The sequence below is a fragment of the Pelobates fuscus genome, chromosome 1 (assembly GCF_036172605.1).
Source record: "Pelobates fuscus isolate aPelFus1 chromosome 1, aPelFus1.pri, whole genome shotgun sequence".
NCBI classification, from domain to species: Eukaryota; Metazoa; Chordata; class Amphibia; order Anura; family Pelobatidae; genus Pelobates; species Pelobates fuscus.
The window spans coordinates 327414801-327442682 of record NC_086317.1 but is presented as its reverse complement, the minus strand read 5'-3'; the positions used below and the strand labels follow the sequence as shown (position 1 = coordinate 327442682).

Genomic DNA, 27882 nt, shown 5'->3' with positions numbered 1-27882 from the left:
GCATTACTCTTTGCTTTCCCCTTTGGGTCCTGATCCTGATAAAATGGGGGAAAGCCTCTTATATTCACTATTATTGCAATACAATTTTTATAAGAATCGTTTCACCCAAAAAAACAAAAAACGAAATCCAATACAAATTGCGATAGTTACTGCAGTGTTTTTATTTATTTTTACATTTTTTTCCAGAAAGAGTAGAATTAAACTCACTGCCTTTATTTTTCTTAAAATATTTCAAAAGCACACTACTAGTGTATGTATGAGCCATATTCCTTCTCTGGTTTGAAAAGAAAAAAAGAAAGTGCATCTCATTTGGGAATGTGGCATCCTATGACATTGCTGCAGCTAGTGGAATCTATAAAGACATCTTTGAAAATGGTTGGCATCTTTGTTCAGCCAGGAAGAACCATGCAAATTAGCTAGCCTAGTATGCTCAGAATCATGTTGCCAAAGATGGATATTCTGTTTTCTGACAAAGAAATTGAATTTTTTTTGGTTAGGAGCAATGTAGTTGATTTCTGTGTATATTACAATCATTATTCAATAGGTACCTTTATTTAAAAAAAATAAAAATAATAATAATACAAAAAAGTACATTAAATTATCTGTGAACACACACATAAAATCTCTTCATGGTGATAGTGTACATATATTTTGAATTGTTTAAGTTAGTGACATACATCACACTTCTGTCTGTTGGTGTGCGTTTTAAAAAGCTGCTAGTCCAACTCTTTTGTTGTGCAGCTTTCAAGAGAAAGAAATAAAACCTGTCCAGTAGTCACATTTATTATGTTTGGTCCACTTTCAGATAGAAAATCTGAACCATGTAAATAACAATTCAAAAACAGTGCCGTTGTTTCGTTTGGTACACTGGTGTGACAATCATCTAAGTAAACTGTGTACCTAATCATTTGGATCTGACAAGCAACAAAGTCTTTTTGTTATGGTTTCATAAGGCTGAAGATGTTCTCCAGAAACGTCATTGCACAGTTAAAATTAAAAACATAAAATAAAATACATACATGTATATAATAATAAAATTATTATTAATCCATAAAATGCCAGTAAGTGTTAATAGCAATACCCATTACGATGATACTCCCAAGGTTCGAAAACCATTTTTCTTGCTTTATTATTGTTTACTGAGGTAGGACAAACAGTATGTTAAGAGTAGAATATGCCATATGTTTCTTCTTCATATGGTGTCCATCAATCTCCCAGTCAACAGTAGAATAAACGAAGAAGTTTGATGATAGCTCTGGCTGTGTGTTTCTTATGGACTTGAAAGAATTTGTAAGTTTAAAGTCAAGTGTATCAAAATGGTAGAAATAAAATTAATGCCGTCAAACTGCACTGACGCAGGTCTCTGTCACGAAAGTCGTTCTAATGCCATCTCAACCACAGTATATACCTGAGCGGGAACAGTCCAAGCCGCCTTAGCGGGAAAAAAGTGAAACTTTAGCAGCATCTGATCATAATATGTAGGCCCAACGTTCTCTTTGTAGTGTGAGATTTTGAGTCACTGTCTTCATTCTAGAAACACAAAGAAAACAAAAAGTGGTTAGAATTCAATTAGGCAAATGCAGAATATCATCATTATGATATTGAGAAAGATAAAGAGAAACAATTATTGAAAACTGCCTGAATTATTGAAATCGACAGATTTATAGCATACCAAGCATAGCCCTATAAACAAACCATTTTAAACGCTTGCTGTTGTAGGGTTATTTTTTTATTGATTGCAGAGAAACTAAAGAAAAGGATGCAGTTTTTGTTCATACAGGGATACCATGTAAATATAGTTTCAGGATGGGAAAGCCAGGGATAATTTTAAATCATCATCTTCCCAAGCTGAATAGAACACAGCGTTGGTGCATTATATAGAGGTTAATGTAGTTTCGCCATGATATTGTAATCCCCTTAAATACATTCACATTTTATCTAGTATGTTTCAGTATTATTTCATATATGCTTTATTCCCAATATTCAAGACAAAGACTTAACAGCAGATCTCTAACAAACTGTGCAGCGGATGCTTTTTGAAAATGCTAACTTATCTATGAAGGAGGTAAATTATATGATGAACCAGTCAAATAAAATTTGCCCTTATCCAATAATCTGTTTTATGAGGGCACAGCAAGAGCTTCTGTTCGGTACTTGAAAGTTAGTTTTATGCATGGAATGGAAGAATGGAACTGCCACATAAGCTAACAGAAGCAGTTCGATATCTTCCACACAATTAAGAAGCTATTAGAGGTAAAAGGGAGTATGTGAGCATACAATTCATTTGCTTTCAGAAAGTTTGTGTAGATTTTGAACCAGGCTTTACAACTGTCCTGATGGAATACACCCAAAGCTATTAAAAGAGCTTAGTGGTGTACTAACAAAACCATTAACAGATTTATTTAACCAATCATTGTTAACAGGCGTAGTCCCAGAAGATTGGAAGTGGGCGAATGTGGTGCCCATTCACAAGAAAGGTAATAGGGAGGAGTCCTATAGGCCAGTAAGCCTTACTTCAGTAGTGGGGAAAGTGATGGAAACCATGTTAAAGGATAGGATTGTTGAACATCTAAAAACACATGGATTTCAAGATCAGCGACAACATGGATTTACTTCAGGGAGATCATGCCAAACTAATCTTATTGATTTTTTTGATTGGGTAACTAAAATAAAAGATCAGGGTGGTGCAGTAGACATTGCTTACCTAGATTTCAGTAAGGCTTTTGACACTGTTGCACATACAAGGCTTATCAATAAACTGCAATCTTTAAGTTTGGATTCCAATATTGTTGAATGGGTAAGGCAGTGGCTGAGTTACAGGCAACAGAGGGTTGTAGTCAATGGAGTATATTCGAAGCTTGGGCTTGTCACCAGTGGGGTACCTCAGGGATCTGTACTTGGACCCATTCTCTTTAATATTTTTATTAGTGATACTAAGATATGTAACAGGGTTGATGTTCCAGGAGGGATAAGCCAGATGGCTAATGATTTAGGTAAACTAGAAAAATGGTCAGAGTTGTGGCAACTGACATTTAATGTGGATAAGTGCAAGATAATGCATCTTGTACGTAAAAACCCAAGGCAGAGTACAGAATATTTGATAGAGTCCTAACCTCAACAGCTGAGGAAAGGGATTTAGGGGTGATTATTTCTGATGACTTAAAGGTAGGCAGACAATGTAATAGAGCAGCAGGAAGTGCTAGCAGAATGCTTGGTTGTATAGGGAGAGGCATTAGCAGTAGAAAGAGGGAAGTGCTCATGCCATTGTACAGAACACTGGTGAGACCTCACTTGGAGTATTGTACGCAGTACTGGAGACCGTATCTTCAGAAGGATATTGATACCTTAGAGAGAGTTCAGAGAAGGACTACTAAACTGGTTAATGGATTGCAGGATAAAACTTACCAGGAAAGGTTAAAGGATCTTAACATGTATAGCTTGGAGGAAAGACGAGACAGGGGGGATATGATAGAAACATTTAAATACATAAAGGGAATCAACACAGTAAAGGAGGAGACTATATTTAAAAGAAGAAAAACTACCACAACAAGAGGACATAGTCTTAAATTAGAGGGACAAAGGTTTAAAAACAATATCAGGAAGTATTACTTTACTGAGAGGGTAGTGGATGCATGGAATAGCCTTCCAGCTGAAGTGGTAGAGGTTAACACAGTAAAGGAGTTTAAGCATGTGTGGGATAGGCATAAGGCTATCCTAACTATAAGATAAGGCCAGGGACTAATGAAAGTATTTAGAAAATTGGGCAGACTAAATGGGCCGAATGGTTCTTATCTGCCGTCACATTCTATGTTTCTATGTTTCAACAGGACATTCCTGATTTTTTTGGTCCTTTCCCGCCGTTTCGTCTTAGTTCCCTTTTGGGGACACCAAGGAAATGTCCCCAACAGGCATAGCATGAGAGGCAATGTAACTGTGCAGAGAGCACTGAGCTCCCTACATGGTCTACCCTCAGTTGCCAGCCTGCTTGACTGGGAATTCTACGGATGGACCCCTGTCTTGGTGTGGCTGCACCTTTTGGTGGAGCCAGTGACACAAATTGCATCAATTGTCTACTTTCTTTTTATCCTTCCCACCAAGTTAGGAGGTATTTTTCAATGATGGGATGGTCATACAGGCGTCGCAATATTTGAAAATCTCTGCAGGTATATTTAGGTTGATATAGGTGATAGGAAACACTTTGCAGCATAGTCTCTGCAAGGATCATGGGATGCTATTGTACATAAAGTCTCTAAATATATGTGACTATTAAGTTGAATTAACGCTAATAACAGCATGGGCATAAATAGAATACTACAGCCAATTACCAGTTTTATGTATAAATTGCGTTATTCTCTGGGCATAAAATCCCTTTAACAGCCTTGAGAATATAGCTTGAAACATATATTTTAGCCTAGAATAACCAGATATTACTTTGCCACCAACACACTAACCCACACCTAAAACAAAGTCCTGTCATGACTCATCTATTTCAATGAATAGGCCAGATAGATTCCATTGTAAGTAATAGGAAAAGATTACTGAAACTCATCCATCTTTGTTTGGTAAAATGCTGGCAACAAAGCTATTCTGTATTGCACAGAACAGCTGCTGGTAGCAACCTATTTAACTTCTGTGGTTTCCATTATGTTTATGGATATATGTATTCTTAGTCAATAAGACAAGGAGGGAAATCTCAGCTGTGTGAGAAACAGAACAAAAAAGAAACACGTTTATAAAAAAATAAAAGTTAAACATAAAATGTAAAATTAAACAAAAAAAAAAAAATCCAATACCCATTGCAGTTCATAGTTATCAAAAATAACAAAAATCAAACATCTTACGGTATCTAAAGAAACCGTAGCAATGCTATTAAATAGAAATCTGCCTAATATTTCCATAGCAGCTGCCAGATGAAAATGGCCAGATATGTTATACTCCTCTTGTGTAAAAACGCAAGTCTCGTAATCTTTAGTTGGTAATTAGCACTGTACTACATTTCTTCAAGGGCTCTGCGACGTCAGAGAAGTCTGCATATCATGCTGGTCTATTTACAGCAAGAAGGTTAGGGTGACATGTTTCCAGCTTATGCTAAAAAGCTATGCTGATCCGGTTAGGGCACAATTCCAAGGCTTTGTTTGTTTACAATGATGGAGGAACAAGGCAAGTCTGCAAAAACAGAACAGCATCCCAAAACCTCATCAAAATGCAATACTAGGCAAAAACATGACGGAGGAATAATAAGGTCCCCTGCAAACATATTATTTCCTACCAAAAATTAGCATTTGTTTCTACAATGCAATACATATATAAAATAAAATGCTCGTCTAGAAACTCTTACTATTTTGCATTTTCTAACACTTTTCTTTTGTTATAGCTTCAGAAAACAGTAATCATACTTTCTCTCTTTGATTATTAAATGCTCACAGGTCAGTTTCGACAAAGGTCAGCAAGTAATATATGCCTTCTTATAAATTCTATAAATTCTGTTGAAAAATGTATATTGCTACATAGTATATAACTCTTTGTGCATGTAATTACACTAGTAAAATAATAACACTAGTCATATTCCTTTATCAGTTCATAAATGTAGTTACCGTATATACTCGAGTATAAGCCGAGTTTTTCAGCACATTTTTTGTGCTGAAAAACCCCAACTCGGCTTATACTCGAGTCAGAGTCTGTATTATGGCAATTTGCATTGCCATAATACAGACTGGGGCTGTGGGGGCTGCAGAGAGATGTTACTTACCTTTCCTGCAGCTCCTGTCAGCTCTCTCCTCCTCCGCCGGTCCGTTCAGCTCTTCTGTCAGCTCACAGTGTAAATCTCGCGAGAGCCGCGGCTCTCGCGAGATTTACACTGGGAGCTGACCGAGGAGGAGGAGAGAGCTGACAGGAGCTGCAGGACAGGTAAGTAACATCTCTCTGCAGCCCCCACAGCCCCCTCCTACACAGTGCCCATCCACTGGACCACCAGGGAAGGAGAGCCCCCCTCCCTGGCCAGCTAGCAAGCAGGGAGGGGGGACGAAAAAATGTATTTATAGCAATAATAATAAAATAAAAATAATAATAAAATAAAAAATAATAATAAATAAAAAATAATAATACAAAAATGTAATGAAGCAAAAAAAATATTAAAATAATAATTAAAAAATAAAAATGCCCACCCCCCACCAAGGCTCTGCATCACACTCTGCATTACACACACACTGCATTCATACACACACACACACACACACTGCATTCATACACACACACACTGCATTCTCATACACACACACTGCACTCATACACACACAGCATTCATACACACACAGCATTCATACACACACAGCATTCATACACACACAGCATTCATACACACACTGCATTCATACACACACAGCATTCATACACACACTGCATTCATACACACACACTGCACTCATACACACACTGCACTCATACACACACTGCACTCATACACACACACACACACTGCATTCATACACACAGCATTCTCATACATACACACACACTGCATTCATACACACACACTGCATTCATACACACACACTCATACACACACACTGCACTCATACACACAGCATTCTCATATACACACAGCATTCTCATACACACACACTGCATTCATATACACACACTGAACTCATATACACACTGCATTCTCATACACACACACTGCATTCTCATACACACACACTGCATTCATTATATACACACACTGTAAATAAATATTCAATTAATATAATTTTTTAAGGATCTAATTTTATTTAGAAATTTACCAGCAGCTGCTGCATTTCCCACCCTAGTCTTATACTCGAGTCAATAAGTTTTCCCAGTTTTTTTGGGTAAAATTAGGGGCCTCGGCTTATATTCGGGTCGGCTTATACTCGAGTATATACGGTACATTTCAGCTGCTATTGTACTTGAGCTCAAAACCAAAAAATACACTATTTTCCAGCGCATTGGACAATCAATTTTCATTTTTATTTGTAATTTGACCCAATTAAAGAGGACATGAGAACATCAACATAATAATTAGAACATTGCTGCAACAATGAAACCAATTAGAAAGAAGGAAAGTATAGTTTAAAGGGACACTATAAGCACCCAGACCAGTCCAGCTCATTGTCCCCTTAACTCTGCAATTCTAGTTATTGCAGTTATTGATAAACTGCATTAATTACCTTGCAGGATTAACTCCATCTCTAGTGGCTGTCTATCAGAAATCCACTAGAAGCACTTCCAAGTGATTAGATGACTTTTGGTCACCTGGCATTGGACAGCCTCATGCTCTGCATAAAGGACATCCAGCGTCATCTAAAACCCCATAGCAAAGCATTGAGCAATGCTTTCCTATGGGGTAGTCATAATGCGAGCACAGCACTCGCCACACGTGTGCATTAGGTCCCCCCCGTAGACGTCAGCAAAAGAAGAGCGGAAGGCTAAATCTGACCGAGCGCCGCGGGACATTGGCACTGGAATCATGTAAGTTGTAGAAGGGTTTTAATCCTTTCAGCGCCACATGCGGGGGATTGTTGTTCACTATAGTGCTAGGAAAACAACTTTGTTTTAAAGTGGCCAAATCACCTGTGTGGCAGTGAAAGATCTGCATTTTGCATGAGCTGTAGTTTCTTCACAAGTTCAAGAAAGAGCTCTTAAAAAAATTAAAAAAATAACTCCTATAAGTGCAGATTCCAGGAATTCTACAAATTATGCTGCGACACATACGAGCCACGTCCAGCGATGACAACCTTCATTGGTATTAGCAGAGACGCTAATGTTTAGGAACTGTCAAAAGTACTCCAGGTTTAAGCACATCAGAGGAGTTGGTTGATGACTGAGAAAGGGGACACCAAATACCATGCTATATATACAATGCATAGTCCAACAAAGCAGCATAGTGAGAAAATCAAGAGCATTTATAGGCCAACAGTCTCTGACATAAAAGAGTAGAATGTTTTTTTTAAATGCTTTAGTTCTGTTTTTATTGCACAAACATAGTTGTCCTGTATGATTTTGGTAATTAGAATTAGTATAACACACTGAAGAGGTATGTACTTTATGGGCCATATGGGTATGTGTCTTCCGTGAAATGAAAAGGTTAAGGTATTGTGAATTGCCACCATCTACCTTCTGCATCCCTGTATTCCATCTGTCACACAAGACAAGTAGGGAAATAACTTCTTCCTGTTTAAATTCTTTACATGCAAGAACTGGAATGAATATTTACTGTAGGAGTTTACTGTCCCACGGTTGTCTGTTTATTTTTCACATATTGTGACATTTAAATCAACATGATATGAAATTTGACATCATTAATACAGCTAATGACGTGGTCATGAAAGGTTTAGCAATGCTCATTTGAGCACTCTGGACTTTTCTATGTGTACACAGGGAGATTCCCTCAAACAAAGACAAGCAAATGTTAATCTGCATACGCAAGTAGAATAACGGACAGAGACTGTAGCATAATGCAAACATGCATTTAATCTGCCCTTTTAAACATCCTCCCATTAAATAAAGTAAGAGAGTGTTAAAGACCAGTGTACACCAATGGAATTTTACAAGCTTAATCCAAGTGACTAAAGGTGCTCAGTGAAAAATGACAGCTCCACTCTTGAAACGAAGCTGAATTTCAGGAATCACGCGCATAGGGTTCCCAAAATCAGCTTACACCAGTGGAATCAGGAAAGTGGTTTAAGGGTTATTTAACCCTTTACATAACTTGGGGAGGCGAGCCGAGTGTTCATGTAGTGTTAGGAATACAGCTTTTCATAAATTAAATTTTGAAATGAATGCCAGTGTTCAATCGTAACACAGATATCCCAACTATAACCCTATTGCCAAGTCTCAATCAAATTAAAATTTAAAGAATCACCAGGCTATGGTCTTTTCCCTCTTACTTTCACAATATTGTAGTTATCTACCATCTATGGCTTATATGATTACCAAGGCACTATCACCAAGCTTATATTGATGACATCCTTTTTTTTCCATCACATACCAGCTGGGACCTTCTGTTAATTTCACTTGAACAATGTCTCCGACTGGCTAAGAGTTTTTTTTTGTTTTTGGTATGTATCTATAAAGCATATTGTACTATATCATATTGATGTTATATAATTATTGTATATGTCTACAACCTCACAATCATAACATTACACACGTCTGCTGTTTTCTAATTAATAAAAAAAATAAAAAAAATATTACTGGAAAAAAAAAAAACATTAAACAAATTGCACTTTTATGGCCGCTTTCTTATGCTTGGAATGTGAATGTTTTCAGACTGACGCTCCCTCTTCCTGATTGGTTGATCATTTAAGCTTATAACTTTTAAAGATCTCTTTGATACCACTTAACTGCCACAAAGCAGAAATACCTTGACAAAACTAGTCTTGAATTATGTTCAGTTTATTTAAACAATTCAAGACAACTAAAGTTTCTTCCTCGGGACATATAGAAAATGTTGTGTAACTGGTGCAGAAAAAAACAGAAAACACTGGAAAGGTTACGAAGTTCTCCAAATATACACTAGTGGGTTGGTTGGTAAAACTACAATTAAAAAATTATCTTAAAACTGCTGCAAAATTATTGTATTGTATACAAAGCCACATACTGGTTTTATGCCCTTTCGAGAATTTTATTGGTTTTGTGGGTAGATCCATATTGAAATGTTATTAACAGTGATATTTCTATATTATTATATACACACACTAGACTACTCTAGTGTCTTTACATTGTGTTTTTTTTTATTTAATTGTTTAATTTTTACATTTCTTCCCATTTAACATATCAAACTACTCTAGTGTCGATCAACACTTTAAACTTTACCAGTAAACAACATTATCCAGTGTTCCTGTTTGTTTGCTTCAGGTGCAAATAGAACAGATGAGAAGTGTAAACGGAAGCTTTTCATTTACACAACCAACAGGTGCTGAATGGATACGGAAGATACCCTACAGTAACCTTCAAAGTACACACCTCAATCCAGAACGAGCAATTCTACTGCGGACACCACTTAAAGCCTCTCTGCGAAAACAAGACCATATCAAATAGCCAATCTCCAAACAGTTAAATAGGAAGCCCAAGCAAAAGCAATCAATTAATTTGGTCATAATTACCTTTACTGACACTATATAGTCTGTCTTACCTTTGTGTTATTTTATATACACCTTCTTGTAACCACATGCATCCTCTTTAGCTACAATGTAGAGTGGAGAACTTGTTTTTCTTATAAGCGATAGACTGTATACTAGCAGTGGTATTAAAGGGAACTCTGTGCCTATTTTCTAAAATATGATTACAGCAAAATCACTATATTCTGTCAGAGATACAAGATGACTGTATGTGAAATCAACATTTTACGCACGTTTTCTGTGTTACACGCATGGCTGCTTGATTGAATTATATTTAGATGCCATTATATCATTTCCTGTTAAAGGTTTTCAGAGCTTAATTACACTGTATGCTTCAAAGCAATATTTCCTTATGTGAGGGGTGAGCATGTCATATCCTTGCATGAAGGTAACACGGCATGAAATGCAAACTGCTTCATGAAATATATCGTCAATGTTGGCATTCCTGCCTTACATCAATGTGATAGTGGCATTGACTATTGATAAAAAGAAGGAAGTAACAGGTGACATATAACCGGCTTACAAAGGAGATTTGTTTACATATGTCCCGTGAGTGGCAATAAACTTTCCCTGTTGATACTGGTATCAGCCAGTTTGGCATTACACTAAAGCCACCATCTCTGACCCTTTCCATTAAAACAAGCTGCTCAACAATGTCTAATCCTATGCGTCATGTAATCCTTCTTAATACAGTGCAAACTCTGGGTGATCTTTGGGCAGAGTTTTCTTTTAATATAGCAAGGACATCTTGGCTTATATCAAGGAACTCAAAGTTCTATCAACGGACTAGTAAGATTCCAAAATTATAACTGGGCCTCTATCACATATGCGGTTGACTTGTGCTTATAAAACTGAAAGACAAAGCAATTATAGCAAACATTAAGCACACTATAATGTACAGCACCAAACAATAACTGTGGTTGATATTGGTTATATGGTTGCACAAGAGCATAATAGCCACACAGACAATTAGGAACCTTCATCAGATATTTTCACCATTGCAGAGCAGGATTAATAATTACCTTACAGTTACACATCTACCTAGGCACAGAACTATACATTTGTTTGTCCCCATTCACCATCTCTAGTTGAAGAATGAAGAGTGCGTTCCAAACCAGCAACCTGCTTGGGGCTCTGTGTGATCTTAATCCTTCTTTGCTCTATTGTCGTCAAGGAGTGAAACACTGGGCTGGAAATGAGGGATTGCAGGTCACTGGACCCAAAATAGGCTGTTTATCAGAGAGTGGTAGACATTCTCGGGAGACTTAGGTATTATGGCTGATGTAGTGCTCACAGGCAAAGATAATTTTGTTCTACCCAGTTCTCTGAAGAGTTAAGCTACATTCTCTCTTTTAACAAGATCATTTGTATCACGTGCCACATACATAGGAAAGCAAATACCCTAAAAGGGACTCTGTACGTGATGCTCTGCTACCTAGATTTATATAGCTTTTGCTAAAATAGTTGGACCTGGTTCGTTTAAATAAAATGGTTTTCCAGGCATATGGCTTCAGCAAGTCATGTCCATAATTACTTGAAAAACAATACCTAAAGGCACCAGTCAACAACAAAATGATCTTAAATGTAGAAATCAGAAATTAACTATTAGAGAGCGGAACAGGTTTTTCAAGAATTCAAACTATTTTAGAACAAAAGTATTGTTATAGTTCTTTTCTTTTTTTATCGTGCTAGAGGTGATCAACACTCTCTCATGAAACAGATTGCTCAACTCCCTAGCACTCAGAGGGTTAAGTCCTTTGAACCCGTTTAACAAGATCACACATTCCAGCCTGCAAGTCACTACTACAGATCTCCTTGAACTGCAATTTAGCTAAAAAACAACAACCTAGTACAATAAACCCATGTCTATTGCATATTCCTGTTTAATTTACTGCTTGATTAGGACTATAGAGCACAACACGAAAATGAAGAAATGAACTTAACACACAATGGGCAAACATTTATAATCAACAAATAAACCCTCAAAATGCATTCACTGTGGAAGCAAGAAAACATTTTATTTTTTTGTTTTTAAATGTGTGAGATATTTTTCTTAATGGTTAGGTAACTGTCAAATGAATGTCAACAACTCAGATCTCTAAACTCAGGCAAAGCACCTATGAATCAAGTTTTCCCCCCCAAACTTTGATCTTGCTTGTCGTCTCTTAAAAAAAAAAAAAATAATAATAAAAAAAAAAAAAATGGCATTCCCCCATTGAAGGAGAAATCTTTGCTCCTATTTTGTATTGTAACTGTGAGGCAGATGGCATGCAATCATTAGCCTATTGTAAACAGCAGCGCTGGGGTAGATTATTAGTGTGTCTTGCTTGTCATGGCAGGTGCAGGGCCTTGAGGCTGCCATCTGCCAAGAAAGGAAGTGCTCTCTTGGAAGATAGGGAAAGGGGTTTACCAACAAAATGTAAACAACAGCAACCCGTCTCTTTTCATTCACAAGAACTATCAGGATCCACACAATATCCAAAGAGACAACTACCTTAATATGAGAGCTTGTGGGTAATGGACAGTCAGTTTATCAATTATGTTTGATTACAGCAAAGGCTATTAAAACTCTGGCAAAATCCCCCCCTCTCCCCCACCTTTCATGGGTCAAGGACAAACTGCAAGCTACTGTTCCTTTAGAAAAATCAAGAACAAAAATGCATATTATGGAACAAACTATAAAACAAGATTCGAAAATGTTTCCTTTTATCTGAATATGGTGAGAGTTCTGTAGCAAACAGCTTTCTTTTCAAGACACAGCATTGTCAAAAGAAGGTAGACACATTTGCAAGACAGTGTGATTATTAAATTATTAGCACACAAAGAAAAATGCCACATACTGTGTAGTTCATTGTTGCCTGCCATATTAATATATTATATTACATGTCTGAGTCACTGTTCTCGTTTACACACATGGAATAGAGAAGGAAGGAAGCAAACAAAAACAAGTTTTACAGTAGTTTTTTCTTAAATATATAGACCAAATATAAAGCACAGATGGATATGAGAAACTACGGTTCTAGACGCTGAACTTATGGAACTCTTATTAGCCGTGTTTGTTATAAACATTCTTTTCATATAGAACAAAGGTATACAAAGCAAAATGCCAAAGGCCTTCAATAAACATTACTCTGATAATTTATGTCTTTGCAGCTATCACTAACCTGACAATTCTTGCACAATGATAACATGCATGTGGTTTTAGAGAAATGTAAATTACTGCTTATACGATTCTCTAAGCCTGGGTTTTGCGGTGTCACAAAAATAATAAACACGTAGCAGTTTTACTGTTCTTGTTCTGTTTTCCCAATGAAACGCTACACGACTTACCTTCAGTTCCTTGACCACGCTACGTTTCCTACTTTATGTAAAGGGGTTGACAACCCCATGTCTAGGGACCAATGTCGGTTTGTGTTTGGAAGGAATTGAGGGGTCAATAGTACACCCCTCTGTTTTTTTCTGGGTTTGCTGGGTGCAGCTACCTGGATGAGCTGTCACAGCGCGGCCTGAGCAGTTTGGCTCATGCTGCTGCAGCGCTTCTCTATTGGCTGGGAGCCAGGGACCTTTGCTTTGTGCTGTTTTTGAGCAGGCAATGGGGCTCTATAAGCGGCAGTCAATTAGGTAAATCTCACAGCCCGCCATAAATACCCTATAAATTTAAAGTTTATGCAGTTTCCCTCTCTCCCACACTTATGTAAATTTTATAAAAATTTTATTTGGAATGTTGATGTGCCTGTCTAGATAAATTTTAGGGGGGAGGAGTGGTGAGGTAAAAATAGTATATGGTGTTATATGGGCTATTAAAAGGCCGCAATGTGGTGTTTTCCTCCGGGTGTTAAATATGATATGATTAGTTATACAATTGTGTTGTAAGTAACATATTTGAAGTTAAAGATGTTTTTAAATTCCTTTCAGTAAAAGCCACAGCCTTCCTCTGTGTGTTGTGTTCCTGTGTGTTTATTTTATTAGTAATTTTTTACGTTTCCTTTACATAACATATAAACCCCACTAAACACTGTGGTCCTTCCATCTGCTCATACATAATATGTGCTTTGAAAGGTAGTACCTTTGGTCTCCCAATAAAACAGATTATTAGCTCACTTCATTCAGACTTCCCCTGACCTTGAATACAATTTGGCAATGTGCACATGCTGAGCGTCAACACCCACTCTAATCCTGAACTCACAGGCAAAGCCTGGGGTCTTTTAAGGGCAGCCGCTGCCTTCATCTTTGTTAGAGCTATTTATAATCACCAACGGTTACATTATACAGTGGTTTTAGTTAATGTTGATGGATCTGGGTACAAAATCACTATTTTACTCCATGTGACAAAGTGAGAAAAGTCTGATAAAATGTAGCTTTATTTTTCTTTGCCATCACTGAAACAACAAAGAGTTAATGGGTACAATAAGAACCTGTATGGAAGTTTCCCCCTTCAGCTGGCTATTTACCATATGGTTGTATTATGTGAAGTGACCTCCTGGCTGCCCTTTGAAGCCTATACTTGCTATAGTTTATGTGTCGTCTCTCTCTTTGAAATGCTGTTCATGTCAAGACCAGCCCGCATTCCTTGCAAGTCAGTTAGGAGAATCAGCTTGTCATATTCTAAAGGAAAGTTATGAATCATTCAATGTACAATGCTGCCCTGCTTCAACATTCTCACGTTTAAGGAACTTCACAAGAGCAGCAGCAAATTCTCAATGAATTTTTAAAACGTAGAAAAAAAAAAAAAAAAAGAGGATTGTTTTCCTCCATCAGAAACAGTTCATTATTTTACATTGTTTTCTGTATGACAACAAGGAGCTAGTTGAATCATAACTCATAAGGAGCATATGCTGTATCAGTGTTTGGAGTCTCCATTAAACAGTCACAAAACACTAGAGCATTATTCTTCATGCAAAAAGTACCTTGGATTTTTTTTTTTTATTATTTATATTCTTTAAGCGGTTTACACACACTGAAGAAGTGAATGTGAGCTGGCCTTGCTATCTTGGAAGTAATCAGAGGTAAATCATCAAACTAAGCACTTCCTCAGCCCTAAGCAACAACTGTTCCTGGTTCACTTGTGAACAAAACATTCCATTCAGCATAATCAAAAACGATTTCTGTTAAACTAGTCTATGTCGCCATAGGAACAGCATGACTATCAGAGTCAAAACAAAAAATTTATATTATATTTATATATACATAATACACACACACACGTCTGACACTTAAGCTATATTAGTTCCGAGTCCTATATTTGCGATGTGATAATTAACATTTTGTAAGCTGCCATTATTATTATTATTATTATTTATAAAGCGCCAGTAAATTCCGTAGCGCTGCTGCAAAGACCAAGAGCAAAGTTATGACTGGAGTCAAAAGCTTAATACAAAAAGCTTTAACCCCTTAAGGACACATGACATGTGTGACATGTCATGATTCCCTTTGATTCCAGAAGTTTGGTCCTTAAGGCGTTAAAAAAAAACAAAAAAAAAACAGCTTTAATGAAAAAGGGAATTCCCTTGTGATTCAGGACTTTCGATACTACAAACTGTTCAAAAAGTAGAATAATAATTTTTTGCCTTGAAACTAATTGCAAAGCAGATTTCAGCATGAGAACTACTGCAGAGGGCCACCTTCTGCTTGAGGAGGTATACAGCCCGTGGGTGGAGTGTGTTAAAGGTAAACGCATTCTCTTTGTCTTAATACGCATATTTGAAAGTGTGCATTTTCTTGATCTGTCAAAGAGGAAAGAAAAAAAGAAAGAAAGAAGAACTAGGTAAAGAGGCAGACACACAATAATGGTGGTGAAATCGTCCTTTGAGATTGTTAGCATGCAAAGGTAATGGTTGTGAAATTGCCCTTTGAGATTGTTAGCATGCAAAGGATATTAAAAGATGCAGATACATTATTTTGTTCAACTGAGATTCTACAAAATATGTTTACATTCGGTCATGCAATGAAAAATACTATTTGAATAGTTTGACTATAAAACGAAAAGAAAAAAAAATTACATTTAAAGGGACACTATAGTCACCCAGACCACTTCAGCTCAATGAAGTGGTCTGGGTGCCAGGTCCCTCAGGTTTTAACCCTTCAGATGTAAACATAGCAGTTTCAGAGAAACTGCTGTTTACATTAGGGGTTAAGCCAACCTCTAGTGGCTGTCTTCCTGACAGCCGCTAGAGGCGCATCTGCGATGCTGGATGCGAATTTTGCATCCATCGCGCAGAGCGTTAATAAGAAAGCATTGAGAAATGCTTTCCTATGGACTGATAGAATGTGCGCGCTGCTCTTGCCATGCATGCGCATTCTGCTCCACTCAGGAGCTGACGTCGGCGGGGGAGGAGAGGTCACCAGCACCGATGGAGCCCGGCGCTGGAATAAGGTAAGTTGCGGAAGGGGTTTTAAGCACTTCAGCGCCACGGGAGGGGGACCCTGAGGATGGGGGCACCCTTAGGGCACTATACTGTCAGGATAACCGCTTTGTTTTCCTGACATTATAGTGATCCTTTAAGTCTGATAAATGCTAGAGTCGAGATACATCAGAATCTTTCTGCCATAACAAGAGTGTACAAGCTAAACCAGAATGGTTAAGTTACTAGTACTGCTAAATTACTGATTCACTTAACTTGTGCAAGAATGAAAATAAAGTCACATGTTTTCCTGCAAGGCAGATTAACATGTGTCCCAAACCTGGCTGACTGAACTCACTGACAGGCTCAGCGGGCAATTCCTTGTGCACAGATTTAACCATCAGATAGGAAGGTTTGTGTGTGACTCTGTTAAAAACAGCATTTAACCATTTTTATATAACTGCAAGGCTAGATGAATCACAAATGCAATAAATCAATCATAAGTGAGGGTAGCACATTGGGGTGTGAGCATTATTACAATAAAAGGCCATCTGTTTTTACATCTAGAATTACTCTGGAACGATCATGAAAGAAATTAAATAAATAAATAAATAAATCTTAATATTCATACTCAATATAGAGCAAGTAATATGATTGAAAAGTTCAGGAAGGCATCTTAAAGGTTATCAGTGTGGAAAGAATCATAATTGCATTAGGGAGTGCTTGGGCACACCTATCAATCAAAAAAAAAAAAAAAAAAAAAAGGGTTCACAAGACCCTTTATTGAGCTCTGCAATCTTAATCTTTTTGTGGACAGAGGATTATATAAAACATAACTAACAATAATTGGAGCATTATATGAGCCACTGTCAATAAAATGTGACACCCCACACAATGCATGCCTTTAGATTATAGCTTCTTTAGAAAGAAAATGGCATGCTTAATCAACAGGTAGATTCTATAATCTGCCATCTTGTAACAAATGGCCCATTGATAATACACACCTTTTATGTCAAGGTTTGCTTTGAACATTCCTTACTGAATTATAGATTCGGTGGAGCAACTTTATCATGGGGGTGACAAGTTTGAAAACTCAGATGACAACTCTTTACACTCAATAAATCTTCCACAGGTTACATATTGAATAACAATACAGTTATGATGCTACACTAGCATTATGCAATGTTGGTGCTCAACTTTCACATGATTGTAGACCTACACACGAGTTTCTAAACTAGTTCTAATCAGAGTGCACTGCATACAACTCTACGATATATAAATATCAACTTGCACGTGAAGGTAATTTTCTTCTACAGTCAACATTTTGAATACAACCGTTTTTACTATGAGATAAAAATCAGAGAAGTGTCATAACGCACCATGAAAAGGATGTTTCCATGTCTTACGAATGCATTGCCTGAGTTTGAGTAGAAAGGTGCTATATAAGGGCATGTTGTTGTTATGATTTTAAGATACCAAATCGTATTCCAAATGCCTGGAGAGGAAAGGAATATGGGATTACGCTGCCCAGTACAAAATGTTACGGAGCAAGATCGCAACACAATCTTATAACAATCTGTAGCAAGCTGTAGAGATTAGAGTCAGTTAATTTGAAATTTCTTGCCAAAGTTTTAATGCGGTCCAAGTACGTTTAACTGCCGTGTGTCATTATAGCTCATGAAAAGCTCTGCTATGTTTTCCCAAGAGAAAATACTAAGGAACAACATCTAATCTATATTATGCAGGGTTTTTGTGTGGTTAGCAGACAAACTCAATACAAGATTTTGTATTTTCCCCTGTTTTACTTTCATTGCATTCTCACATTATCCTGTACATTCCTGTTATAGAGGCAAGCAGCTGATTAACTGTTTTCTTCTCATGTCATGTGAGAGAGAGAGTGCATTCACACTCATGTTTTCATTCAGTGTCATTCTTTAGAATCATTTGAATACTGTCATAGAGTGTTATGATTTATATGCAGCAGTGTTGTCTCTTGAACTGCTTTCCTGAAGGGCCATAGAGCCATACTGACCCATGCTTAGATTTGGTTTTCCTCATTGCCTGCATATTTACAATGTCCTTGGTATCTGGATTGTAGCAAGCAATAACTACCGGTAACTAAAATAGGCAAAACTGATGATTTGTAAAATCATTAAAAAAAAAATCCCACTCAGTTATAGTCACTGATTAGGAAGTTATTTTAGTAAAAGTTTTGCGATTTGGTTTTTAATTTATTAAAATGTGGTGTTTAGTGAACAAGCCCATCTGTGTGCTGGCTATCTTTGGTAGATATTACGAGTGCCAATATTACATGGCTCTGGACATTGAAAGCAATGTCCAGCTAGTACATTGATTAAACTTACTTGATCTGTCTTTTTTGTTTCGTTGGGTGCCTTTGAAGTCTGTACCTATAGGCACCTGGTATGTAAATCCATCCTGCCTATATCTGGCCTTTTTTTAGCTTGTTTTAGCATTTATTCCAAATATATCTGCAAAGCTTAAACAATGCCTGCATTTACATGCATATGTACAGTAAGCAGCCACATAGTGTCAAATGTGTTGGAAGCCTTGTTGGCGTAAGAATGCAAACACAGGCATGAAGGATACGTCTCAGTGACCTGGCCATTTCTCGTGGATAATAGAGTTGGTGAATTAATGAAATGCCAAATTCTGCACTGACCAAATTCTCCACACCAATCTCTGAAGCTTCAGAGAGCTTGGTTAACACAAGGAATAGTTTCAATGGATTCCTGTTCTCACAGACAAACATATAGCAGCTCAATCTCGTCAGAAGATCAGAGGATTTTCTACCTAGTCTCTGAGGTTATTTGAGGCCTGCCATTAGCTGGATTACACTAGCTCACATATTTTGCAATACACATTATAGTTATCCACTTTGATCACCAATTGTCACACTGTGTGCTGACTTTAACTCTTCAGCTGTTGGCCTATATCATATAATCCCCATGAAGTCAATGTACGTGATGGACATTTTTATTTTTAAAAACATAGGGGTGTTGAGTCTTAAAAAGTTCTGAATTATAGAACAAGCATAATAATATGTTCAGTGTCACCATTTTTGAATTTCAAATGTAAGGCCATAGCAGCCAAACTGAAGTCGCATTTTTCTAGTTTGGCTACTTTAACCTTAACTTTAAAGTTCACTTTGAATTCTCAATTTGGAAAATAATCCTGACTGAATTTTTTTTTAAGCCTACTCTTATAACTATGCGATTTTGACCAGGTCTGACTGATACGAACAAGTGATTTCCTACAACTGAAGAAAAAAAAAAAAGAAAAAAAAAACATTTCCAAAACCTCTCAGGAGAAAATCTTCCAATCAATTACTCTCATATTTAAGGATCTCAAATAAAAATAGAATACATATATTTTGTTTGACAATCTGATCCTCTGTTTAGTTTAGATTTGGGGCTCCCTTTACTAAAAATGTTAAATAAAAACCATTAAACTCTAATATAGTATCCAATGCCAAAACAGTCTTCTCAATGCAGCACAATGTAAGATCGCTAACTAGACATATGGTGCGTGAATGCTTGTCTAGAAGAAGTATTGACTCAAATGCTTCTCTTTGTGCATTAACGGTGTTCAGCATTATTCTGAGTAGTCCTTAGAAAATTGAAGGATCTACAATTGGAACCAGCAGTATTGGTGGTCTGTTGGATGGCCACCAGAGGCATGTTTTGGGCCAAAAGCAAATATTGCCGTTTCTTCTATACAAGGTGTAAGCTTGTGCTAGTCTCAAGACCATGATGCCCAAGGCCCAGCCAATTCTATGCACTTCTATGTACATAACCAATATACTTTATCACACCAGCTGGTAAATTTTTTTATTTTAGATAGGTTTGATATTGATTCAAATATTAACGCAAATGTACCGTATTTATTCGAGTATAACGCGCATTTTTTTTAACCGATTTTTAATTTAAAATTAAGGGTGCGCGTTATACTCGAATAAATATACCTTCCAGGACCGCCGGGCTCATTACAAGCCCGGCGGTCCTGGGGGGGTGGGCAGCAAGCGTTTACTCACCTCCGTGCAGCTCCTCCAGCTTCCCAGTGTAAATCTCGTGAGACCCGCGGCCAGCTCTGACGTCGTCAGAGCTGGCCGCGGGTCTCGCGAGATTTACACTGGGAAGCTGGAGGAGCTGCACGGAGGTGAGTAAACGCTTGCTGCCCACCCCCCTAGGACCGCCGGGCTTGTAATGAGCCCGGCGGTCGGTATTATTTATTCGAGTATAACAAGCACCCTAATTTTAGATTAAAAATCGGTATAACATTTTATACTGATTTTTAATCGAAAATTAGGGGTGCGCGTTATACACGTGTGCGCGTTATACTCGAATAAATACGGTATATGCATATCTGTACTTTATATAGTTAGGGTTCTGCATGTGAGTATGAACACATGTGGAGATATAATTGCAATTCCTTTGGAGAGATTGATACTGGTGTGGACAAACGTGGAATGCTATGCCATTGGTGAAGGATACAATTGATAACTGCATAATCCTTTAGGACAGACAGTGTTACTACTGAATGCCTCGGGGACAACTAAACACCATAGGATGGGAGTAAACACTGAAGCACAGGAATAGTTAACATCTAGTGATGCTGCTTTTCAATGAAACATCAGCTTTCCCAGCCCAGAGCCTAAAATAGAGGCAAATATAGAGACCAGGCCTAGTCATGTCCCTAAGAGAAGACTGCTGCCCTCATTTGGCTCATTAAAGTTCTAAAGTATGTGTGTGTGGTTTTATTAAAGCATTTTTATAAAATGTATATTATTTAAAAACTGCTAGTATAATAGAAAATGTCATTAAACCAAAAGGTTGTAAAACAGAAAAAGATCCCTTTAGACATGGTGCAAATAAAATCTTATACAAAACATTGAAGGAAATGAAAAAAAAAAAAAAAAAAAAAAATATAACAATGATGATCTCTCCATTCTTGGCTAATCCTTAATAGACTGTTAGCTGATCTCCTGAATGGTAGACGCATTGCTGGCCCAACTATCTCAAAACACCCACTTCCTTTCTACAGAAAGAAAGCTTTCATAAACCTCCTTAAAACGTGGTAACAATTAACAGTGTCATAATGTGATGGAAACTGGATGATTGGGCTAACTGGTTACCCACGCTTTCACCTCAATGTGTGTAATCATAGGCTGTTTATCTAACCTTTTTCAACACAAAAGGGGATTATGACGTTTCCGAAGTTTATGTGTACTCTTTATGTAACCTGCTCCAAACATGTTACACCGCTTTATAAAAACGTCCTGAAAATGATGTACGGTATGTTCCAAGTGACTTACGGGAACTGAACAGGGTATACGCACATTATTTACACTGGATCTTATACAATGGAGACTTTATTTAACATGTTGCCTCTGGTTACAACTGCACAAGCTTTCCCAATCAGCTGTGATTATGCAGTGATTACCAGTGTGAAGCCTTGGCATATAATGTACAGTCTGATTCACAAATTCGAATACAGCTGGGAGTCCTGAGATAAAATGCCACATACGTAGTTTGTTCTTCGAAATCAAACTTGGGGGCTATTATATAAATAGCACATAAAATCTATCTTGTTTATTTGACAATAGTTATGACATAATTGAAATGCTCCAAGTATGGTGTAAACAAAAAAAACGCCGCCCCTCTCCCCTCTCGCTCAAAAACAAAAGTCATGCAATATCATGCATTTCCACTCTAAAGGGAAAAAAGGTTATGGAAAATTCACATTATACATTACATAAAAGTTAATACTGCCCTGCAAAATGCATTTTCAACACTTGTCAGTTCGTAACCTTTTCAAACAGAAATGACATATCAGGACTGTCATGTCAGAAGGTTTTTTTCTCCTTAACCTTGGGACTGGCTAAAGGGGAATATATATACATACACACACAATTTAGAAATATATACATTAAATCTATACACACCCCTGTTGGCACATCTAGGCAGCAGGGTTGAGCTGATCTCAGAGGAGAGTGACCTCTGTCTCTTTGAGAAAGGGTGGAATGTTCTATGCTCCCTTTCTGGTTCTTAGCTAAAACGATGTGTAGCTCTGTTACTGTCACAAAGAGTGAATTGCTTCTTTCTTGAATTTGGAGTTTGAGTGGTCTGAATTTTCTCGATGCTCCACCTCCTCTGATGGGGTGGGGGGCTAATGTGCATGCGCGTCAAGCATATTAGGCCCCTTCCCATAGGAAAGCATTGCTTCAATACTTTTCTATGTGGATTTAACTGATGTTGGATGTCCAGAGTCAGTTAAGCGACCTAAATTCACCTAAAAAGCAGGAGGCTCCTCTAGTGGCTGTCTGGTAGACAGTCAGTCGAGGCAGTCTTAGTCCTGCAAGGTAATTGTTGCAGGTTCTCTAAAACTGCAATGATTTGCATTGCAGGACTAAGTGTGACAAGGTCACTGCACCTAGACCACTTCAATGTACTGAACTGGTCTGGGTGCCAATAGTGTGCCTTAAACACAAAGTAAAACACAACAAACTAAGGAAATCAGCAGGATCAGTGAAATTAAAAAATTAACATTAATGGAAAGTCTACACAAGCATACAATTCATAATAAATTGATAACAATATTTTGTATTACACATGATTTAAAACACACAACATAAATTAAGATATGTTGAAGAGTCATGTGAATGGTCTCGCTTTCAAGTTTACAAAATCAAACTATCCAATATCAATAAAAGCAGAGCATTTGTAATTTTATCTTTCTGTCCTTTTTTATTCGAGAAAACCTTTTTTTAAAAAATTATATATATATATATATATATATATATATATATATATATATATAAAATAAAATTTCACACAGGCAGGGTTTTAAAGCCAAATTGTAACATATTCAACTCTGAATGACTAAAAAGGTCAAAACAGTTGACCTGAATAAAATTTTACACCTCCGCTAAATAGCAGCTTGACTTATTGCCTGCCTTGAATTTATTGCTTGATACAAATTTCAGTCAAGTCCGATTTGTAGTTTGGTGAATAATCCCCTTAATAGATTCACTCCTACCACCTCCTCTGGAAAGCAGATCTTTTTCCAACTGCAAGGATGGAACATGTAGAACCACAGCTGTCCTTGTCCTACAACTTCCTTTAGGGTGGCAAGGCATCATGGGAACAGCTGGGGGTTTACCTTTTGTCCACCTATACACTACAGTTATTATGACAGAAGAAAAATAATGTGCTTGACGTGTCACTATTTCACAGCTGTTTTCTCATCAGTGCAGTTATTTGGAGCACAGGAAGATCATCAGTAGTTCAAGTTCCATAAATAAATCGTTGACATAAGAAGGCACTCATGTTTAGAATAATATAAAAATGATTTAACTACACTACTTTTAAAGGCATGACTTTGGTTTTATGGAGTATTAAGCTGAGATACTGAAATAAGCAAGCAGGTTTGCAATATAAAAATATACATTGATAAACTTTATTGGGGGGGGGGGGGGGGACTAAGTTATACTATTATCTAGAATACACATGAAATTTGGCTAGGCAACTTAATGGACTCTGGTCTCCCTGTGTTTTTAAATATAATAGGTCAGCGTGTAATAACATAGGAGCTCTATGTTTGAATGAAGCCCCTATCATTTACCATTTCACTGTTCTTGAGTTGAAAAGTCTACAAAGTTCTCATGATATATGCAGGTACAGATCCCAAACTGAATGTTCTTGTGATAGAACATCAGGTTTCACTGTGTTCGTATTACCAACCACAGGAACCTGCAAAGCTATGCTGCCAACACAGTTTAGTAAAAGAAATGTAATGGTTTCATTATTTTATTACACTCACCTCTTACAGTGGTGGCACCCTTCATTCTATGTCCAAGGAAATCAATGCTAGAGTAAGACCCAATGTCCAAACTGGCAAGGCCCAAGGCAGGCAAGTGTCCCCTGGATGAGGCTTGTGTTAGCAGTAGCAGGCTACGTTCTTCTGGTGACAGCTCAATGGCAATGTAGTTAAGTCCATTCTGGAACCCAGCTGAGGTCTCCCGGCACATAGGACTGCCACAATCAGAAACCTCAGAAGTCTCGCTAGGCCTCAGTGACACATTCTCCACTGATGCAGAGCTGGGCCTCTTTGGACTGTGTGCAAAGGAAGGTGATACAGGGGTCACTTGGGTGGTCGATGAGAAGGTTTCAGAACTGTGACGGCGACGGCCTCCTTGTGGGTCTGCCCGAATTAGTTTAGCACCCCGATTAGGATCTGGGGGTGGACTGTGCAAGCTAAACCCATCAGATATCTTGTCCATGAGCAAAGTGAGATGCTGTACACCAGAACTAGCATTTGCAATAGGCAATGGTGAAGCTGGTGGTGGAGATACATTAGAGGATGAATTTGAGGAGCTTTTTCTTGGGCTCATCTCTGTATAGTCTGAGTTAAGTTGCAATGAAGAACAAACATTAGGCTTTGAGTCAGAAGGCCCAAAATCCAGGTTCATATAGTCAGATATTGGAGAGCTTTGAGGCCCAGAACTGGAAGAAGAAGTAGAAGCTGGGCTGCCATTAGTAGATAACTGGGCAGAGTCTGACCGAGTGGATGGGGTAGGCATTGGCAATGAATCTTGAGATCTTGTATCTCCAAAATAAATGTGAATGTATTCCCCACCAGGAGGGCTGGGGGGTTCTGGAGGGTGCTCACTCATGCTCGGTAGAGTGCGCAATGCAAGTCGAGAGGGACGGGCTGCTTTACCATGTGGAGAAGAGGAAATAGGGGACCTCATCATTACGTAGGGTTCAACATCTGCAGGGATATGTGGCTGAGGTGCCCTGTTAACCTGGCAAACACAGCTGGGTTTAGGCTGCATGGAGAAATAATCAGGAGGAGTAAAGGAGGCAGGTGGCTCAGCAGGAGACAATTGGTTGTGCACAGGTACTGGCCCTGCTTTGAGACCACAGTACATTCTCATATAACCATCTGGGGATTCTTCCTGAGATGCTTCAATAGATTCAGAACAAAGAGTCCGGGGCTGCAAGATCTGTTGAGGAGCAGACACACTGGCAGGGCTCATAGGCACATAATCTGGTGCTGCTGTAACTATGCCTGCCCCATGATTCATTGGCATGTACCCATTGTCCTCCTGACGACCAATCGCAACATCTGCATAGTCCTCTGGGTAGGGCTGGTATGCCATCTTTGGGGAGGAGGACTGGAGAGCTTGGCTACCTTTATACGTGGCACGAATCAAGGTGGCTTCATCAAGAGATGCAGAAGAAACTTGAGGCACTGAAACACTCTGTCTTCCTGGGGTGGTCAGGGAGTGAGTCCTCTTCCTGGGACACTTCTCGGACCCAGATCCTTCTAGCCGACGACCAAGACAGGTACAGACACCTGGTAAGGTTCTGTCCATTGACATGTACCCATTCAGATCTGCTGGATGAGGTGGAGTGCTAGAAAAGGAATCTGGGGTTCCACTGCGGTAGCTCAGATATGTACGTGCAAGCTCACCTGGACTAGAGCTGTACTCATCCAGAGACATGAATCCGGTATCACTAGGTGAGCCAGATGCAGAAGCAGTGCAACTGGATGGTCGTTGTGGGATCAATGGGTCAGGCGCAGAACCATGCCCACTGCTGCTTCCAGATGACAAGCTGGTTGAGCTAGTAGCAGGGGGTGGTGAGCGGGGAACAGGCATTGATATTGAGCGGCTATGTTGAAGAGGTCCTGGAGCTGGAACCAGTTTTGCATGTCGCCCCCCCCAGCTCAATGTGTGTGAACGGCTAAGTGGTGCACGTAAAATACTGGGGCTTAAAGGACTCCCTATAAGTGTCCTAGTGCTTAGATTATCTCCTTCACTGGCAGTACGGAGTCTTGAAGAATTTGCAGCAACATTAGCAGAGGAGGACAGTGGGGTGTCTGTGCGGGTTCTTCTAGTTATGCCAGTTTGACTAGGTGGCAGTTGGTTGTGGTGATGCCGTCTACCTGGCACACTGATGGGATTAGAGCTAGAAGACTGACTTTTACTTCGGGGACGGAATTCATCCAAATCCCCCATGGCTTTCATGGCCTCCAAAATCGTCTCATGGATGCTTTGGGCCACTACGGTGTCATCAACCTGCATCCAAAGCTCTCCTGACCCAGTGGAAGCAGAGCGGCCAACTTCCACAAAAAAGTAGCTTTCTGAATGACCACAACGTCGAATATTCAATAACTGCAGTGTCACAGAAGGGGTATCGTTGTTTGGACGTAAAAGGCTGATACTGCGGGCAGACAAACACAGTCGATACAGTCCAAGTATACCCTTGATCTGACCCAAGCCCCTGGGTTTCACATTTACTTGCCAAATTTCCTTGTAAGCGGCATTTGCGGGTGTTATCATGCCATAATTAGAGTCTTCACTTTGACCCAAATGGGTACTGCAAAACTTGCTAGAACTGCCATTGCTTGGACAGCAGCAACCTCCTGTAACTGCACATACAGATCCCTCTCTTTCCAATCTGCCGGTGCTAAGCAGTTCTGTGAGAGCCTGATACCAACTATCCTGCTCCTGCTCACTCTCTGCTGCCACAGCAAAATACTCATCCCGAGTATAGAGGGCAATCAGGTACTTGTTCTTGGAGTCTGCTCGTTTGTTGATGTTAAGGCAACTGTCCAGAGATATAACTCTCTTGGCTGCTGCAGTTTTGCTTCTCCACTTCTTTTCATTTTCATAATATTCAAGTCTGGCAGCAGGGAAGCCCTCACCAGGCTCACGCAACACGAAAAAACGTTTGTGGCCATGCTTCTGTTTCCGTAGGTAGCCACATTTCTTTACGCTGCTGCTGTTGTTGTTGTTGTGGTTCAAATTAGAGCCAGACTGCCCTGTAGTGGGGGGGCTGGCCATCCTTTTAGGAACCTGCCAACCAGATGCCCTTCACCTCTATTCCAAATGAGACTTGCAATGGTAGTAGTCTGGAAGATTAGGGGTTGATATATTTGTAGCCGAGATCTTTTAAAAATATATATATTTTTATAATAAATTTAAAAAAGTATTATAAATTAAAAAGATGCAAAGTATAATGCAGCTGGAAAGTAGCTCTTTAGTACTCTATTAAGAGAAGATTTGTTTCCGTTCCATGTATACAGCAGGGCTTCCACTCCTGAACAGCAAGGTGCATTGGTACAGTTCAATTTAAAAACAAAAATCCCCTGATGTCGTAGTAAACGTCACAAACTACATGCCCATTCTCCCGGTACAGAAACGATAGTCAGTGCTGAGCTGTTTACACAAGGTGCAGCTATCAAGGAGAGGGAAATACAATAAATCCAAGACGACAAAGCTTTTAAAAAAAAAAAAATGAAATTGTATGTTTAAAAAAAAAAAAATCTTTCGCTTCAAAAATAACACGTTGTAAATCCTGGGATTCTGAGACGGT

General features: G+C 38.6%; 1 protein-coding gene across 1 annotated transcript; it reads right to left on the bottom strand.

Moving 5' to 3' along the window:
- Positions 1-141: 141 nt before the first annotated feature.
- IRS2 (insulin receptor substrate 2) lies at positions 142-27480 on the bottom strand. The gene is made up of 2 exons (XM_063459891.1): positions 24320-27480; positions 142-1530 (listed from the first exon to the last, which is right to left on the bottom strand). The coding sequence occupies exons 1-2, from the start codon at positions 27348-27350 to the stop codon at positions 1526-1528; spliced, it is 3036 nt and encodes a 1011-aa protein (XP_063315961.1). The 5' UTR covers positions 27351-27480; the 3' UTR covers positions 142-1525.
- Positions 27481-27882: the final 402 nt, after the last annotated feature.

Coding starts and splice junctions, on each gene's coding strand:
- IRS2 (XM_063459891.1), bottom strand. CDS start 27,350: ATGGCCAGCCCCCCCACTACAGGGCAGTCTGGCTCTAATTTGAACCAC.